This window comes from Durio zibethinus, chromosome 25 (genome assembly GCF_047325235.1).
Source record: "Durio zibethinus cultivar Kanyao isolate XHJ-2024 chromosome 25, ASM4732523v1, whole genome shotgun sequence".
Classification (NCBI taxonomy): domain Eukaryota; kingdom Viridiplantae; phylum Streptophyta; class Magnoliopsida; order Malvales; family Malvaceae; genus Durio; species Durio zibethinus.
Window position 1 is genome coordinate 9,174,305 of NC_143186.1, and position 18,551 is coordinate 9,192,855.

The 18,551-nt window shown below is 32.0% G+C and overlaps 3 protein-coding genes across 3 annotated transcripts; 2 read left to right on the forward strand and 1 right to left on the reverse strand.

Moving 5' to 3' along the window:
• The first annotated feature begins 216 nt into the window (after positions 1-216).
• LOC111276361 (receptor-like protein 34) lies at positions 217-1,253 on the forward strand. The gene is given in 3 exon segments (XM_089754352.1): positions 217-247; positions 621-992; positions 995-1,253. Coding segments are annotated over 3 exon segments (579 nt in total). The 3' UTR covers positions 1,171-1,253.
• An 838-nt stretch (positions 1,254-2,091) lies between these two features.
• Positions 2,092-8,014, forward strand: LOC111276052 (Di-glucose binding protein with Kinesin motor domain-containing protein). Its single transcript, XM_022861786.2, has 18 exons — positions 2,092-2,376; positions 2,459-2,536; positions 2,659-2,718; positions 2,819-3,423; positions 3,516-3,684; positions 3,933-4,000; positions 4,098-4,308; positions 4,400-4,476; positions 4,565-4,664; positions 4,771-4,869; positions 4,954-5,130; positions 5,221-5,506; positions 5,804-5,965; positions 6,067-6,282; positions 6,374-6,411; positions 6,497-6,660; positions 6,742-6,867; positions 7,015-8,014. The coding sequence occupies exons 1-18, from the start codon at positions 2,295-2,297 to the stop codon at positions 7,855-7,857; spliced, it is 3,561 nt and encodes a 1,186-aa protein (XP_022717521.2). The 5' UTR covers positions 2,092-2,294; the 3' UTR covers positions 7,858-8,014.
• A 719-nt stretch (positions 8,015-8,733) lies between these two features.
• LOC111276610 (serine/threonine-protein kinase WAG1-like) lies at positions 8,734-10,286 on the reverse strand. The gene has a single exon (XM_022862359.2). The coding sequence runs from the start codon at positions 10,213-10,215 to the stop codon at positions 8,767-8,769; it is 1,449 nt and encodes a 482-aa protein (XP_022718094.1). The 5' UTR covers positions 10,216-10,286; the 3' UTR covers positions 8,734-8,766.
• Positions 10,287-18,551: the final 8,265 nt, after the last annotated feature.

Consider the following 18,551-nt stretch of genomic DNA (forward strand, 5'->3'; position numbering starts at 1 on the left):
TCAATTAGACAAGAGCTAAATGTTACACCATGGAAGCCACCTCTAGAATCTTACGAAAACTAAGTGCTACACAATGGGAGCCACCTAAAAAATCCTAACATTTGGTGTAATCTTGTGATCTATGTGTGCTTTTTGTTGGGCTTACCCAACATTTTGTGCAATTCGATAGATCCGTGTACTCTTCTCTAGAATCCTAGAGGAGCTAAGTGCTACACAATGGGAGCTACTTCTAGAATTTCAACATCTGGTGTGATCCTATGATTTGTATGTGCTTTGTGTTGGGCTTATCCAACATTTGGTTTGATTCGGTAGATCTGTGTACTCTTTGTTGGACTTGACAGGGATATCAAGTTTTAACGGAAGAAATTTATAACACCCCAATCTCATATCGAGAGTTTCAAAGGATTTATTATAATATATAAGTAAAGGCTTAGACCTAAACTTGTAAGATACTTTTTGTAAGATAAAACTGTGAGAATTTCAAGTCAAAGCGGACAATATATCATAGGTTGGGTATAGATCTCCACAAGAACGGTAATTTCTACAATTACTTTGTTTATATGATAGTAAAAAAGATTTGGATGTTGAATTTATCAAAGTTTTTGCCGCATTAACAATAGTTTATCTATCAAGTAACAAGTTTCAAAGAAAGATTCCAAAGATTATTGGAAAGCTTAGCTCGGTCATTGGGCTTAACCTATCTCATAATAATCTTATTGGTCATATTACACCATTATTTGGAAATTTGATCAATCTTGAATGGTTAGACCTATCGTTAAACAAGCTTGATGGCAAGAATCCAGAGCAATTGCTGAATCTAAAATGGCTTTCTTTCTTAAACCTTTCCGACAATGAACTTGTTCGGCACATTCCTCAAGGCAAACAGTTCAGCACATTTGAGAACAGTTCCTATGAAGGGAATGCAAGATTATGTGGTTTTCCACTCTCTAGAGATTGTAGCAGTAATCAAGCACAATAGCCACCAGAAAAAATCACTCAAAATCTGAAATCAGATTTGGGTGGAAAGTTGTGTTGATCGGATATATGTCTGGATTTACGTTTGGATTGGCCATGGGATATGTTGTGTTTCGAACTGGAAAACCAAAATGGTTTGTGACCTTGGTTGTAGGCAAATGTCATCGAAGGACAAAAAATTCACACTGCAAATGACATTCATGAAAGCACTTTCATCTTGTTCATCAAATGCGATTTGTGTTTAGCTAATAATAGTTTCTTGGTTTAAATCTGTGATTGTGAAAGTTATTCTTTTCATAGCTTATTTTCATATGGAACTAATCTACTGTGTTAAATTAATATAATGGATTTTCTCTTCTACACGTCTGCCTAATGATCTTTCCTTTCTAGGTGATTTTGGAACATTTCTTCTATCAATACATGAAAAACAAGGATTGAAGTCTTGAACAAAAAAAAATAATCGGGCTGCTAAATTCTTTAGCAACACTAATTTGTGCTGATGATTAGAAATGTTTTTTTTTATTAGGTTAATATTTCTGTTTGGTAGTTTCTTTTTTTTTTTTTTTTTCTGTTTTTGGATTTTATTTATTATAGTTGTTGCTGTGAACCAACAGTTTAAAATAATACTATTAATGCTTACCAACTTTTTTTAATGATAATTATGAATTTTTTTCTTTCATTGTTAGTTTAAATTTTAAAACTATTTTTCTTTATAGTCTACAAATTCGTTGTGTTAATTAATTATTATTTTTTCTTCTGAATTTATGAAAATTTTTATTTTTGTTTATTAAATTTATAAATTATCATTATATATTAATTTTGGTTTATTATAATTTTTATTTAACAATAATTTTGAATTGTAAGAATATATATGTCAAATTCTTAAAAAATATTATAATTAAAAAAATAAATATAAAATGAGCAATAAGATAAGTTACAAATTAAGAGAATGCTAATTTTGGTTTAGTTAAGACTTAAAATATGATTACTTAATCAGAGATTTAAAAAAAAAAAAAGAAAAAAGGGCGTGCCTTGGAAAGAAGAAATCTACGGCACGTGAACAACTCGTGACGCCATTGTCCGCTACAGAAATTCGAATTTGAAAAGGCCAACGGTAACACAAAATTGAAACTCTTCTCTTTCTCGTACCTCAAACGAGAAATCAACGCACAAACACAATCACAAACTTTTCATTTCTCTGTCTCTTTTCCTAATTGATTGTTTCAAAAGCAGATTTCCCTTTTCTTTTTCTCACTTTATTCTACAACTCTTTGATTGCTTCTGATTTCAAATCACAGTTCCTTTGATTTCTTTTAGCAATGGAAGATGCTAACAATTTTCAACTGTGGACTGACCCACTTCTCCTTACCGACGTTTCTTGGCAACAAAACTCCTCTAACTGTAAGATTCCACTGTTTAATCCAACCATCCATCAATTTCCCACTTCGTTTTATTTATTTATTTATTGTTTCTTCCTTGGCAGGTACTGAACCAGCCATGCCATCCTGCTCAAAAAACCCACCAATGTCGAATTCAGATTCCTCTCCTATAACACATTCCGGTAATTTCTTTTCCTTTTCGAGAATTTGGTTTTCTTTATAATTCAGTGGTTTAAAAAATGGGTTCGAATCCTTTTTTCTCGTCTTCATCTAAATTCAATTTGAGTTGTTTTTATCGATGTAGACGATCCTTGGCAAAACCAAAGCTCAAATGAAATTAGCACGCCAATTAGAGAATTTGATGGTAAAACTAAAAACCCTTTGGTTAGAAATGAATTTTTTTCACCTTTGCTTCCAATCTATGGGTTGTGAGGATGTAATTTTTATGAAATTCTTGGTTTCAGGACGATCCATGTTGGGGTTTTCTTTAACATCGCCAGATCTTGTTATATGCACTGGATCACCCGATATTCCATCACAAGCCTATGGAGATTCCCCTGAATTCTTGGAAAAACATAGGTGTTCAATTGAGCTTTCTTTAGAGAATGGCATTGATGGATCTGATAATAAAGTTAAGCACAAAAAGCCCAAAACCCCCACTGTAAAGTTCTCTACCGTGTGCCAAACTTTTGATAAAGAATTGTCCCCGGACTCTTCCTTCGAGCTACTTCCTTTACCAGAAACTGCAGACTATCTGCAGAAGGAACATGAACACCTTCCTGTTATAAGCATTAATGCCGGGTGCTTAAATGAAGCAGTGGAATTGGGTGGTTTAATTTATTCAAATGACAATTGTTATGTGGGTGGTGATGTTATAAGGACTGAAAGTATGGTTGGAGATGGAGTGGGAAATTCATTATACAACACAGCGCGATTTGGCGACTTCTCATACATGTTTCCAACATTAGAGTCTGGTTTTTATACTGTTGATCTGCATTTTGCAGAAATAGTTTTTTCAAGGGGTCCAGCCGGGGTTAGAGTTTTTAATGTATATATACAAGAAGAAAAGGTGAGAAAAAACCCGATTTTATGCTTTTGATTTACATTATAGTGAATGAGTTGGTATTGATATTTGATCAAGGTTGATTGAATATATTGTAGGTTGTGTCCAGCCTAGACATATATGGCCAGGTAGGTGCAAATAAGCCTCTGGTTATATCTAACATTAGAACTTTTGTTGATAGTTGTGGGGGCTTACTCATTAGATTTGAAGGATTAATGAGAAATCCAATTGTATGTGGCATTACTGTACGGAAAGATTCTCCTGCAAGTAAGTTTACATATTGACCACTTATCTCTGTTCTCTGCTTATTATTTTGGCTTAAACTTAAAATGTAGGCATACTTATTTTAATGTTATAAGGGACAAACCTCATGTTATAAGCCACCAGTTTTGCAACATTCTTGATGTATAATTTGCTGCAAATCATTTATTTATGGTTTCCTAAGAAAAAAATCCTTCCATCAGATTTGAAGTCAGGAGGAACTCAAACTTTTGCTGAACAAATTTGTGCAACAGGTTTTAAAGAAGCTGAATCAGCAGAAGTCATGGGAATGGCTAAATTGGGAGGCCATGAGTCACCAAGGGTAATGGAACTCCCTATGGTTTTTCAATGTTTGAATAGAACAGCTCAAAATAGGGAGTTATGAAAATTTGAGATCATTTAAAAATGATTACTTGTAGGATATTAGTGACTGTGAGCTAGAAGTAAAGTACAAAAAGCTGCAAAGTGATTATGAATGCCAAAATAAGGAATTAGCAGAGATGAGGAGAGCATTGGAAGGGCTTAAGATGGAGAACCAAGTCAAGAGTAAAGAGTGTCAAGAAGCTTGCAAATCTTTACAGGAACTCCAAAATGAGCTTATGCGCAAATCAATGCATGTTGGTTCATTGGGTAAGGATTTCTTTTTCCTTTTCCTTTGATAAGTTGTAATTACCTAATAATTACTTATATATGGAATGAATGGTGTTACTTTTATATGTAGCGTTTGCAATTGAGGGACAAGTGAAAGAGAAGAGCAGATGGTTCTCATCATTGAGGGACATGACAAGAAAACTAAAGGTAAAAAAATAGAACTGAATCTTGCATAATGAACCAATACAAAGCTAGAGCTATGATCACAAACGTTTTGAAAAGTTCAAATTTGCAGATAATGAAAATGGAACACATCAAGCTATTAGAGGAGGTATCACTTTATAAGAACTGCATTATGGATATCAATGAAACTGGCACTGCAATTCTCTCGAGAAGTAAGTTAGCATTTACAAGTACATGCACATCTGATCAGACTTTGCAACTTTTAATCACCACATGCATCTTTTCTTCCTTTCATAATCTTATTTATCTTTCCAAAAGTAAACCAGCAAGCAGATTTGCATGAAGATCTCAAGATAAAATTTATCAAAGGGGCCAAAGAAAGGAAAGAACTCTACAACAAGGTTCTAGAATTGAAAGGTTAGTCAAATTGATAATTCTAGATTTAAAAATATGAAATAAGTTGCAAGTTTAGAGCCTAACTGAAATTTCAACTTCTTGCAGGAAACATAAGAGTCTTTTGCCGATGCAGGCCCCTAAATTATGAAGAAATAGCTGCAGGAGCTTCAATGGCTATTGACTTTGAATCTGCAAAAGATGGTGAACTCACTGTGGTATCAAATGGTGCTCCCAAGAAAACCTTTAAGTTTGATGCTGTTTTTGGCCCACAAGCTGAGCAAGGTAATGCCACGGTCGATTGCTGTTTTGGACTCACTGCAATAGTAATATGAATGATATTTATTTATTAATTTCATTGCTCGTGATGTTTAGCTGATGTATTTCAAGACACTGCTCCATTTGCTACCTCAGTTCTAGATGGGTACAATGTCTGCATTTTCGCTTATGGGCAGACAGGGACTGGAAAAACGTTTACAATGGAGGGTACAAAAGAAGCTCGTGGAGTTAATTTTAGGACTCTTGAGGAATTGTTTCGCATAATTAAGGAGCGACAGAAGTTATATCGATATGAGATATCTGTCAGTGCTTTAGAAGTCTACAATGAACAGATAAGAGATTTACTGGTGACAGGCTCTCAGCAAGCCATGGTGGCAAAAAGGTTTCCCCCAATTTGTTTCAGCCCTTTTTCTTTTTCATTTCACTTTTCCAGGGTAGGAAAATTATGAGAGATAGTTTTGTTGCATAAGTTTCATACATCATCTTGTTGCTAATTAAACTTGATGATCTAAACTTTACTACTTTTGGCTGATTAAGACTATAACTATGGTAGTGATTTATCCAAACATTTTTCCTTTACTCTCTGATGACTGAGACTATAACTGCTATTAGCACAGTCAGTTCTTGGGAATTTTCACAAGGCCTAATATCTTTTCACTTTGATGTGGGTACTTTGTAGACTTGAAATAAGGCAAGTGGGTGAAGGAATGCATCATGTCCCAGGGCTGGTCGAAGCACATGTACACAACATGAATGAGGTCTGGGAAGTTCTACAGACTGGCAGTAATGCAAGAGCTGTTGGCTCAACCAATGCCAATGAGCATAGCAGTAGATCCCACTGGTCTGTCTATCACATTTTAATTTAAAATTAATTAAATTCTCATTGCACAGAATGCCTATAAACACAGCTAAATGCCAGCTTATGGGTTTCTCTTGATGCAGCATACACTGTGTGATGGTTAAGGGAGAGAATTTGTTGAATGGGGAATGCACAAAAAGCAAGCTATGGTTGGTGGACCTAGCAGGAAGTGAACGAGTAGCAAAAACAGAGGTGCATGGAGAAAGACTTAAGGAAACTCAAAATATCAACAGATCCTTGTCTGCACTTGGTGATGTCATATCTGCTCTCTCTACTAAAAGCCCTCACATTCCCTTCAGGTTATAGGAGATGAGCTCGTTTAAACTATTAAGAACGTAGAAACAGCATTGTTTCATAGGTTTTAAACTCGACTGTACTGTAATCATGCAGGAATTCAAAGCTTACACATTTGCTTCAAGACTCTTTAGGTACATTTTTATCTTTATTCCCCTATAGTGAAATTACTGATATAGATGACAAAAACAAGTCAGTTGAAAATTTCCTTTTTGTTAGGAGGAGATTCAAAGACACTCATGTTTGTACAAGTCAGTCCTCACGAGAATGACCTTGGTGAGACCCTATGCTCTCTGAATTTTGCAAGTAGAGTTAGAGGGATAGAGTTGGGTCCGGCAAAGAAGCAAATGGATAACTCGGACCTTCTGAGATGGAAACAGATGGTACAACCGGCAACTTATTGGTAAATATGTATTTTGATAATTTTGATATTACTAATGACAATTCCTTTTTTTACATAAAAGGTTGAGAAATCAAAACAAGACATGAAGATCAAAGATTTGCAAATCAGGAAGATAGAGGAAACAATTCATGGATTAGACTTGAAGGTGAAGGATAAAGACCTAAAAAACAAGAACCTGCAAGACAAGGTATTGCATACTGTAAACTTATCAAACAATCTTGAAAATATTCATTTTTTTACTCATAGAGCTGCAAGTCTTCAACTAATCTGTTATCTATTCTCCAAACAGTCTTTTTATGTTAAATTTTGGTCCCCATCAATTTCATTTTCCCAGGTGAAAGAACTGGAGTCGCAGCTACTCATTGAAAGGAAGCTAGCACGTCAGCATGTCGATACAAAGATCGCTGAACAGCAGCAGCAACAGCAACAAATGAAACAGCAGAATGAGGAGGTTAATAATTCAGCAATGAGACCACCACTAGCAACTCGACTTTTGGGAGCTAACAATAATTTAAATGAAGTTACAAATGGTACATTGATGAAAGAGCAAGTAAATCTCACTCGTCCACTTATGGAGAATAGTTTGAAGCCTGCTATGCCTCTTTCTGTAACAGATGGCTGCATCAAGCACATTGATCTAGCAACAGAAAAAGAAAACAATCCCGAGGTGGCTGAACAACTACGACTACCAAAAAGGACGGGAAGAGCCTCAATCTGCCCAACAGCACGACGAATGTCAGTATCCTCAGCCCCGAGGCGCAACTCTTTAATACCATTGCCAAGTACACCAGGCTTAGCGCAGCTGGCACCACCATTTCTCCCATTGCCACTACAGCCAGGTATAAAGGAAGAGGTGGATGAGTTTATTCCTGAACAAACGGTATGTGACAGTCCTAAAGAAATGAAAAGTGGTGGTAAGAAGCTGAGCAGTATTTTGAGACGAAGCCTTCACAAGAAAGTTCAACTAAAGTCCCCAATGCAGCAACATTTGAGAAGAGGTGTAAATGTGGGGATGGAAAGGGTTAGAGTTTCAATTGGAAGTCGAGGGAGGATAGCCAGTAGAGTACTAGTGGGCAATGGCAGAAGAGGAGGAACGAAGGAAATTCAGCAGAAACAAAACCAGAAGGAAAAGGAGAGAGGGTGGAACATAGGCACAGTTGGGAGGACTGCAATCTAACAGATTAATAGTTGTTTATGTATAGTTGTTTATGTATTCCTTCGTTGCACAGGCGACAACCAAAAAAACAAAAACAAAAATTGTGTGGATCTTCCGAGATGATGTTAATCATCTGTTTGGATTCTTGTGATTGCTAATCGTAAATGGATTGATTTGATTACTAATCCAGAAGTTTGTAATTATGTGCTTCTAAATGCTAGGAAATATTGATAAAGAAGTTCCTGAAAGCTGGAACCCCCATTTTCTCAAAAACGTCACAAATGGCAGATACATTATAATTATAGACGTCCTAACATAGTTTTCAATCTCTTTATTCAATCTAGAAAAAGAAATAAACAATAAAATATCATTCATTCATAAAACAAGTAATTAAGGCCTGCCAATCGAGTGACCATTAAGCAAATTGGGTAGAATTTAGCTATCAGCCTTAAACTCCAAATGTGAGAAAACATTCATTATTTACAAGAAGTTTTTACCCTTGTGAAATCAGTTTTTACCCTTTTTTAATTTACGAAATAAGTCACGGCTGGAGGTAAGAAAAAAATTATAAATGTTGAAATTTGATGTTATTTTTAAAATAAATTATATAAATTAATTTAATTAAATTTTCGATTCAAATAAGTTGATATTTGATCCAATATTTTATCGTACACAAAAATAAAATAATAAAATATAAAAAAAATAATAAAAGGAAAAGAGAGTATGAATCTTTTGATTAATACTATATTTGGATTCATATACGTACAAGAAACCATGTGTATGAAAACTAAATTACAACCCCATAAAACTACGAATATCAAAGCCTCATCTTTATCTCTTCTCTTTAATTTTACAATATACTCCTAACGAAAAAGCTTCCCAAAGACAAAATAATAATAATAATAATAATAATAATAATAATAAATAAAACTAAGCATTCTTCCTGAGTTTATTATTATGAACATAATCATAGTAATTAGCATTAATATGTTTAATATTGGACCCCAAAAAACAATATTGAGGATACCCTTTATTTATATTTCTCATCATCAAACAATCAAGTCCTTTCCAAAACCAACGCCTCCGCTTCACATGGCCCACGTGCCCCCTTTTCCTGGCCACTCCACCCACCACCTGTGGCGGTTTGTAGTGCCTTATCAAGGGCCACTTGATCCCATCAAAGAACGGATGCCGTTTAATATCCTGCGCACCCCTGGTGCAGCCTAGTCTCCTCCTTGGGTCTTTTACCAACAGTTTCTCAATCAAATCCTTTGCCTCCGCCATTCCAGCCGCTTCTACTTCCGCCACGTGGAGGAATCTCATTTGCCTGCTCGAAGCTATGTTCCGAAGAGTACTATCCTTACTAGCTCCTTTGAATGGCGTCGTTCCATATAACAACTCGTAAATAAACACCCCAAACGCCCACCAATCGACGCCGTTTCCGTGGCCGTTACCGGAGACAAGCTCAGGTGCTAAATACTCGTGGGTCCCAACGCATGACCGTGAAAACGCTGTTACTGGCTCAGCTACAAATTCAGGAACAAGTTCTTCATCTTCCGACCCCGCGACGGAACCAAAACAACCAGCGGTGAAACAACTCCACTTTGACTTTCCATTTTTGCAGTGGAGGAACTTGAGGGTGGGGACCACATCAGCCTTGAAACACAAATCGAAATCCGACAGCATTATATGCCCATCTTCACGTAACAAAATGTTTTCGGGTTTAAGATCCCTGTAAACGATCCCTAAAGCATGTAAATATTCTAAAGCAACCAACACTTCTGCAGCGAAAAACCGGACCGCCGCTAAAGGGAATCGATTTCCGGGTTGTTTACGTAGAAGAGAATAGAGATCTCCGTTGGGGCAAAAGTCAATGAGGAGACAGGTGTAATGAGAAGCTTGAATATGGGCGTAAAGCGTCGGAAGAAAGGGATGGTCCAGCATGGATAAGATTTCCGCTTCCATTTGAACATGGGAGAGTTTCTTGTTGCTTAATGTGTCCCTATCGATTACCTTTAGAGCAAAGGTAGCGCTGCTACAATCTCTAAGCTGACAGAGGAAGACTCGACCAAGGTTTCCGGTACCCAAATGGCGAATAAGCTTGAGGTGATGAAGGTGGAGGTTTCCGTCGGAGGAGAGGTTGGCGGCTGCTTTAATGGCTGACCAACGTGGATCCCATTTGCGGTGGTGGAGAGTTGTGATATTGGTGGTGCTAGTGTTGGTTGTGGAACAGGAAAGACGGGATTCATTGAAGCTGAGGGTAAGGCTAGATCGTGCTAAACTGGAACGAGCACTAGAGGAAGGGAAGGTTCTGTCGGTGGTGGTGGAAGTGAAGCTGAAGTCCAGATCGGTGTCTGGAAAATAAGTTTCTTCGTCCATGACTAATTCGTTTAGAGCTTAGAATTGAGGGTTTTCACGTCTGCTTCCTACATATATAAAAGAGAAAAAAGAGAGAGAGAAAATGTGAGGCAAAGGGAATTAAATACAAGCCGTTCGTTTGACCCAACTCTACTCTAAAAAAAAAAAGTCTATATGATCAAATTAAAAAAGAGAAGGAGAAAGAGGGAGAGAGAGAAGACAAAGGAAGGTGTCCGGTTGACCCATTAGGGTTTTCTACGTAATGGAATTGCAGGGAATATAAATATATATATATATATATATAAGAGTGTGGTTGAATTGAAAGAAACTAAAAGTGGGAAACAACCCCTTTTGTTTAACCCCTAGAGGGATTACCCAGCTGCGAGTTAATGTCAAAATAAATGAGATGAAAGGGAGAGAGAGAAGCAACGACCAGTCGGCCAGTCGGCGGCGTGTGGACGCAGCTGGTGACGTTTACATTTCAGCTTTGTATTATATGATATCCGAGTTGGAGTGTAGACAAATTAAGGTGTGTTTAAAGAATAGTTGTTTATATTAATCTGATCAGAACAAGGAATTGTCAGAGCAAGGTTTGATTATCAAAGTTGTTAAAATGGATGAAAAATTAAGAATTGACAGCGGCGGTTTGGATCAGTAGCTACCATCTATATTTTACTACATTTAAGTTTCTGTTGTATTTGTGTTTAAAAACTATGTCAGAATGGCTAACAACTAGCATAAAGTTGGCAAATTCAGTATATACCTTCCATTAGTTACTCACATAATTACAAACGCAAATTATGTTTAATTATTCACACAATCACCTTTAAAAAATAATATTTAAATTCAAATTCTAACACTTACATATACTTTTAATCTTCTGCTGCCACCACTGTTAAAATCCATAGATTCATGGACAGATTCAGTCATTCAGTATACAACTTTAGTTTACTAACATTGAATTCTATAATTACCGTCTCAATTTGGAATATTTCAGTTGTTAAAAATTTTTAGAATTTAATTTAGAGATTTAATTATGAGAACTTAAAAATGAGATTTATGGAATAGAAAAATGTTATTTATTATTGTGTGACTCGAGCATAAGTCTAGAAACAAATAAACATTGTATGTAGTTAGACTTACAGTATTTTATATATATATATATATATATATATATATGATGATGATGATGGTGATGATTTCAACATTCATTGTATCTTCACATTGTGAACAAATTAAATATTTATAAGGATTTAAAAAAAAATTATAATTAAGAAATTAATTGTTGTATCTGGAAAAATAAGCTACCATTAGCCTCCTACGTCGAATTATAGCCTTTTAAAGGATGGATTTACCTTTGATGACAATTTAATTAGTATATATGATGTACATATCAGTCAAGTTTTTAAAACTTATGAATTTGAAAGGATTTAGACATATAATATCTTCTTCAATTCAGTTAAATAGATAGAAATTAAAGATTAAGAGTAGATTGAATTTTAAAAAAAAAAAAGTATATTTTGCCACATCCCTCGATCAAATTGATATGTTATCACTTTGTACATTGTATATTACATAATGTGCATACATTGAATACACTGCATCAATGTTGAATACAATACATCAATCTTCTAACTAAGACATACATACATGTGCATATACATATTTTACGACAGATTTAAAGTTTGAAATACTTACAATTCATTCTTTTATTCTTAAATTAATATATATATATATATATATACTTTATATATACAAAGCTTAACATGCCAAGCTAGATACTTTTGCATAACATATATTTAATTCCCATTAGAGATTTAGTTTTTTTTTTTTAATGAAATTCAAATTTTAGGGAAGAATAATAAACTATTTTGTTAATTGAAGCAACATACAAAATAGTTAAAACAGATAATATCTTGATAATCATTAAAAATTATAAATCTCATAAATCTCCCACTATATCTTTTAATTTCTTTAAGGATTTTTGGGAGAATTATATCTACCATCATATATAAAGGAGAACTTTTAGAACATAATTTACGTAATAAAATACCTTTTTTACAGTTATAAGATTGATAAAGAAACTTTTAAGTGACTAATTAAGTATTAGTTTATATGGTTTAAATGTGGTTTAAATTTTTAGGAGTTGCAGGTTTAAAATTATTTAAACATATAATGTTCTTTTCATATGAATAAAGTAAAAAAGATTAAAGATAAACTAAAAATTAAAAAAAAAAAAAAAAACCTCATTACTAAGAACAACCTATGTATGCACTAATTACTATGTATAATTAGTTCAATTGGTTAAAGTTTGTTTTTCTTAACAAAAAAATCTTGAATTCGAGTTTTGTTAATGATCACTTGTTAGAATCATTTCGAATGTACGATCTATAATCATTTGTTTTAAATTATCAGATATGATATATTTAATCTTAATTTAGAGGACTGAACAATTTATTTATCTCTAAAATTTTTTTTATAAAATAAATAAATAAATAAAAGGTATAGTAATTAAAAAATTAACGCAATGTGAGAAATGATAAGCGAAGGTGGGGGAGGTATGTGGAGGAGCCAAGATTACCGCATCTCGCATCTCACTAGGGTTGGGACCCACGTGGAAGACAAAAGGATGCTGTCTGCCACGTGATCAACCAGTGGTCCCCATTGCCCCCCTAACGCCCCAAATAATTCATTCATTAACGAGAACTCTGAATAAATATATTAAACTTTGTGTTTGACCCCAAAAAAATAATAATACTAATAATTCATTCAATAATTCCTAACTTCCTAACTATTTAAATTTGATTGTAATAATAAAGGCAAAGATACAAAGAGGCATGTCTTGGAATTTGTCTGATGAGTTTGGTCACTTTAACCAACTTAAAATTCTATTTACCAATTACATAATAATATTATTGAAAATTGTAGCTTATATTACTTTCTAGGTTAGGAGTTATTTTAAGTTTTTATAAAAATTTATGATAAAGCATTTTCACAAAGAGGTGTTAAGATCATTTAAAAGAGATAGGAGAGAAAAAATTTTAGTTGTTTTGGAACTTTTTTAATTCTCATAATTTATATTTTCCGGTGATCGGTGTTGATTTTTAAAATCCCAAATATTTTATTAAAAAGAAAATGTACATAGCTTCAAATTATGTTCTTTCAATTAAAAAAATTCTAATTTCTTTTCAAATTAAAATTTTAAACACACCATACCAATATAAAAAAATATCTCCTTATCATCTGAAGATGAAATTAAATTCAAACAAAATTTAAAATACCATTAATTATTGTCTTAGCATATAGATCTACAGACTTATAACTAGATATAATCTAAGAAGTCATCACAAATCTTTTATCTAGATGTATTTAACTATCTAATGAATCTATCTTTTTAAGAAACTCCTAAACTTGACTATAGATTCTTTAAAGAATATGTTCTAATCTACTAATTAAAAAAAGGTTTGGAAGTTCAATTACATATGAAAAAAATCATAACATCCCTATATGCCCATTCAAAGGACGGTAATATTTTATTTTAAACTATCTTAAAGTTTATAGTTCTAATGGTCTTAATTTTGATATTTAAATATTGAAGATAATTCTTAAGATTTCTCCATCAATATAATAGAATTCTTAAAAATACTTTTTCACATCAAAAGTAATCAAAAATCTCATTTGTTTTTCTTTAAAAGACTCATTCGTCGAAGAAAATATAATCATTTATTTTTTTGTTAAATTTTTGTTTTATTAAAAATATATCTAATCCTTTCACCATTAAGGCCAAAATTAGAAATATTTTCTCATCTAGAAATGTTTTAGATAATTATCTATTTGTAATTACTAAGAATTTCATCATTGAAATTTATTTTTTAATTGTAAATTTTATTTCTAAATTTTTCACCATTCGTGCCTACTTTAGAAAAAAAAATTTCACCTGAAAATCTTATAAAAGTTCAACCATTTATGATTCTTCTTGAGACTTTATATTTTGATGATTGTCAAATATTTTTACAAATTTTTTTAAGTTATATTTTTAATTTATATATATATATATTTTTTTTTTATTTGGAAAAGAATACAATCACTTTTATTAAAATTTAATCTAAATCATTCCACCACATTAGAGAAATTTCTCACTTAGAAATTTCTTAAAAAATTTATCATTTGAAATTTTAAGGAATCTTATCATTGTATAATTTTAAATTCAATCTCAAAATTTTATTAAATTTGCTTGCCTTTTATTATTTTTTAAATAAATATTAATTATTATTATTAAAACTTCATCTAAATTTTTTCTTTATTTGGGTCCAATTTTAAAAAAAAAATTTCTCACCTAAAAATTTTCTAAAAATTAACTATTTCTAATTTCTAATAATTTTATCATTGGATAATTTTCATTTACTATTACAAATTAATTGAATTTCATAATAAAATATTTAGTTGTACCAATTGAATTAAATTTGTAAATTTACTTTATCAAAACCTATTTTGAATTTTTATTGTATTTTTATATATTTTTATGTTTAAATAATTAAAACATTATCTAATACTGTGCATGATAAAATAGATAAAGACTAAAATACCAGTAAAGTAAATAAACAAAAATACATACCTAAGCTGCACCAATTCAAAGCAAATGGTCCCCTTGGAATAAAGGTAGCCTAACTCACTTTGTTGACTATTAAAACCGATTTGGATTTAGACTTGTTATCACGTCAAATCCAAGGTAATAGTCTTTCCCGTGAGAGTTTACAAAAATCTGCATGCCACCCCTAAGATGAAGGACAAGGTGGAGGGTTGTTTGTCGATAAGATAAGGCTCTGTGGGGAAAGAAATTATGCTTAACCAATTGGCATCGCAACCGAAAAAGACGGCTGCCCATATATTGCTCCCAACTTCTCCATATATTTTCTTCTTCAAACAGAATCAAACTATTGCACAAAAACTAGCCGAATCGTGCTGCCTTGGACAGTCGCTTCGCTTGCCAATGCCGTGAACCACCTTTTCCGTTACTGAATTGCCACGACAAGAGCTTTTGTGTTAAATGCCTCTCCGTTTCTATGTATATTGGAACCAATTTATAAATGAGAATTAAAGTTCAAACTATATTTTAATTAAGATTAAACTCTTTAAAGAGTCTATTTGATTGTTCGACTAAGATTAAATTTTATTTTTTAAAAAATCTTTTATTCAACTGAACAAGTTTTCTTCAAGCAAGTCTTTATTATTTTTTTTATTGAAAAGATAAATAAATAATAAAAAAATAAAATAAAATAAATTTTAAATCTCGGACAAAATGAAATATTTATAATTATGTTACCAAAAAAATTAAAAGCTGAAGTCATAATGGAGAAAGCTGAAGCTAGTCATAATAATAGCAAGAACATAAAACACTAGGTTGAGATAACCTCAAAGTATTAATAGCTATATTTTTAAGATAAATAATAATAATAAAAAAGAAAAGTATGGTATGGTATATATAGATAAGCTGTCCAAGATAGGAACCATAGCTAACAACATTTCCCCCAATTAATGAGGTAAAAACTTTAATACTAATCATGCATATATATTAATGCATGATATATGAAAATTGCTAGATGAAGCATGCATGTTACACATGATTAACCCTTTTTTAAACCCCAAATTAGTTCAATGCTTTAATTCTAGATTTTCGAACTTCCATTACAGAAGCATAAAACACAAAAATGTTCACAAATCGTGGAATATGCCCAACTTGGACCATCAGGTGATCTTTTTGTCATACATATTACTAATAATCAACCAAGTTGATGCCCATCATATGCTACCTGACCCTTCTTTGACCAACATGTTCTATCTCATTTCTTATACCCACTAACCCACAATATGTTTTTTTTTTTTTTGTAACTTTAAGAACTCTTGATTATGTAAAAAGAACCGAATATTACATCTCTCGAATCAATCGTCGAAATGAGAATTCTTCAAATAACATGTCACGTTCAAATTTTTTATTTTCATAAACAATAATAATTTTTCATTATCTGACGGTGGTTCTCAAGAAATGTGCCTTAGAATCATAGGTTCAGATGGCAAGTTCATGTGCCTCCATCCTGCTTATGTTTAGTATTAATTTGATAGGATATAAACTTATATTAAGTTGAGAGAAAATGGGATGTTGGTTTTGAAATTCGTGATGCTCTCGTTCTCCTGCTGCAGCTTCTTCAATTTAGTGGTTCCAAATAAAGAGTGAGACCCACAGAATTAGAAACAACGAATTTATGGGCCCATTTATTTTACTATGGTAGGTGGACCTAAAATGGCCACAAATTTTGTGTTTTTTAAATTGATGGTAGTCATATTCGAATTTTTTTAATATTTTATCAATAAATTATACGATTATTGAAAAAAAAAAATAGCTTTCATTCTCTGCCTATCAAAGATTTCAGGTTTTGTTGGATTTAATTTTTTTTTTCTTTAGATGATTTTAAAAAAGATTTTCCAATATCGACTTAATGTGTTTTGAACTTTACTTTTAAAATATTACCGATTAAATCTTGATTAACCAAAAAAAAGAGAACTCATTCTCTTATTAACTGAAATAATTATTGTGGGTAAGTAATTTATCTCACCAGAAATTTAATTTGAAAAAAAAAAAAGAGTTGTTTGGGGAATTTCTTGTGATCAAGACATGATTGGGATATTCTGGCTTCAGAAAGGGAAGAAATTTGTTTGAAAAACGTAAAGATGAATGGTGGTGAGAGCCAATCGGGAGTAAAGGTGTCCACACCAACATATCGGATATTAGAACATTCGAGAGAATTACGAACATATCTCGGCTATAACGACATTTACACCTTAGGATTTTGAAAGTGCATTTTCAGAAAACGACTTTTTAGCGAAAATGTTAAGAATTCCAATATTAATGGATTTTAATTTCATGCATTGTTTTTTTTTTTTTTTTAAAAGGATTAATGTTAAGCATGCATTGTTTCATGCTTCAAATTTTGAGACGAGTTACGAAAATAACATTTTTTTTATTGTTTAATCCAAAAATAAAATATATAAAAATTAAAAAAATTAGATAAAGATAACAAAAGACCATGGATATTTTGATATCATTTTTATACATAACGATAAGTAATACGATCAAGATTTTGATAATTGACGATTTTAATTTTAAACTTTTTAAGTGATAAAATCCTGATAATATTATTTGATATTATTTTAACAGTGTATAAATCAATCAATTTATCAAAATAATATCAATTATAAATATTTTATAAATCAAACATATAATCAAAATATTTTAATCAATGTTCAAAATGTATCGTTCACCCACTCATAAATGGCATGGAAGGCACAAACCTCTAAACATTCATTTAATAAATGAGTGTTTGTTGCAAGCAAAGGACAAAAAGTAACAATAAAGGGCAGCTAACCAACTTCATCTCTCTTTATTTGGTACAATGTACCCATCCATTCCTAAAACTATATAATTCATAATTTATTTTAGCCTAACATTAACCCAAATAATAATACCTTTGCCACCTATTATTTTTTTTTTAATATTTTTTTTAGTTATATCAAGGTCTTTTCTAGTGGCTCATATTATCATATTGTCACATGCAATCAAGTTCCAAAATTTTAACTTGGTCAGAAACTTCTAATCATTAACTTAGATCCCATTAATTATAAATAATTAGAGGGAAGAAGCATTGTGCAAATTCATGGAATCAGCAATTTTTTTTAATAAAATAATTAAGAAGTTGCAAAAATATTCAACTATATAAAATATGCCAATTTTAGTTTGGGGGTTAAATCCAATTTAGTAAGGAAAGCAGTTTTCTTTCCTTAAAATTTATCAACATTCAATTGGGATTTGAAAATAAAATATTCGAGATAAATTTTATTAGATATGAAATTTAAATTGCAATACTTATAATATTTTTTATTTTTTAATGTTATAATTTTTTTCATACCGAAAAAATAAAATCTTGAATATATATTAAATCACTCTGAAACTTTTCAAAGAAAAAATTAAATCCAAACAAAATTTAAAATTTGTAAGATTGTATTATAACAAATATAACCCAAAAAAAAAAAATTACAATTGGCTATGGCTTGAGTTCGAATTGTGTCTGGTGAGTGGTGCTACCCACCAAAACTGGAATTGGATAAAATTAATGTCAAAAGGAAGAAGGAAGATGTCCAAGGGGGTTGAATTAGCATGAGTCCAAGGATTTTATATAGAAGTGGATTCCCCAACTTGGTTAAATTATAGTTATTATCAGTTGCAGCAGAGAGCATTTTCAGAATAAATAAGTGCTTAAAGATGAAGAAGAGGAAGAACAAATAAGCACAACCTTCTTATCCTC

What these genes read in the sequence shown, in the direction of transcription:
- LOC111276052 (XM_022861786.2), top strand. Translation starts at nt 2,295, where the DNA reads ATGGAAGATGCTAACAATTTTCAACTGTGGACTGACCCACTTCTCCTT. An exon ending in CTCTCCTATAACACATTCCG is followed by an intron (nt 2,537 to 2,658) that starts GTAATTTCTTTT and finishes TTATCGATGTAG; the next exon opens with ACGATCCTTGGCAAAACCAA. An exon ending in TGGCCCACAAGCTGAGCAAG is followed by an intron (nt 5,131 to 5,220) that starts GTAATGCCACGG and finishes CGTGATGTTTAG; the next exon opens with CTGATGTATTTCAAGACACT.
- LOC111276610 (XM_022862359.2), bottom strand. Translation starts at nt 10,215, where the DNA reads ATGGACGAAGAAACTTATTTTCCAGACACCGATCTGGACTTCAGCTTC.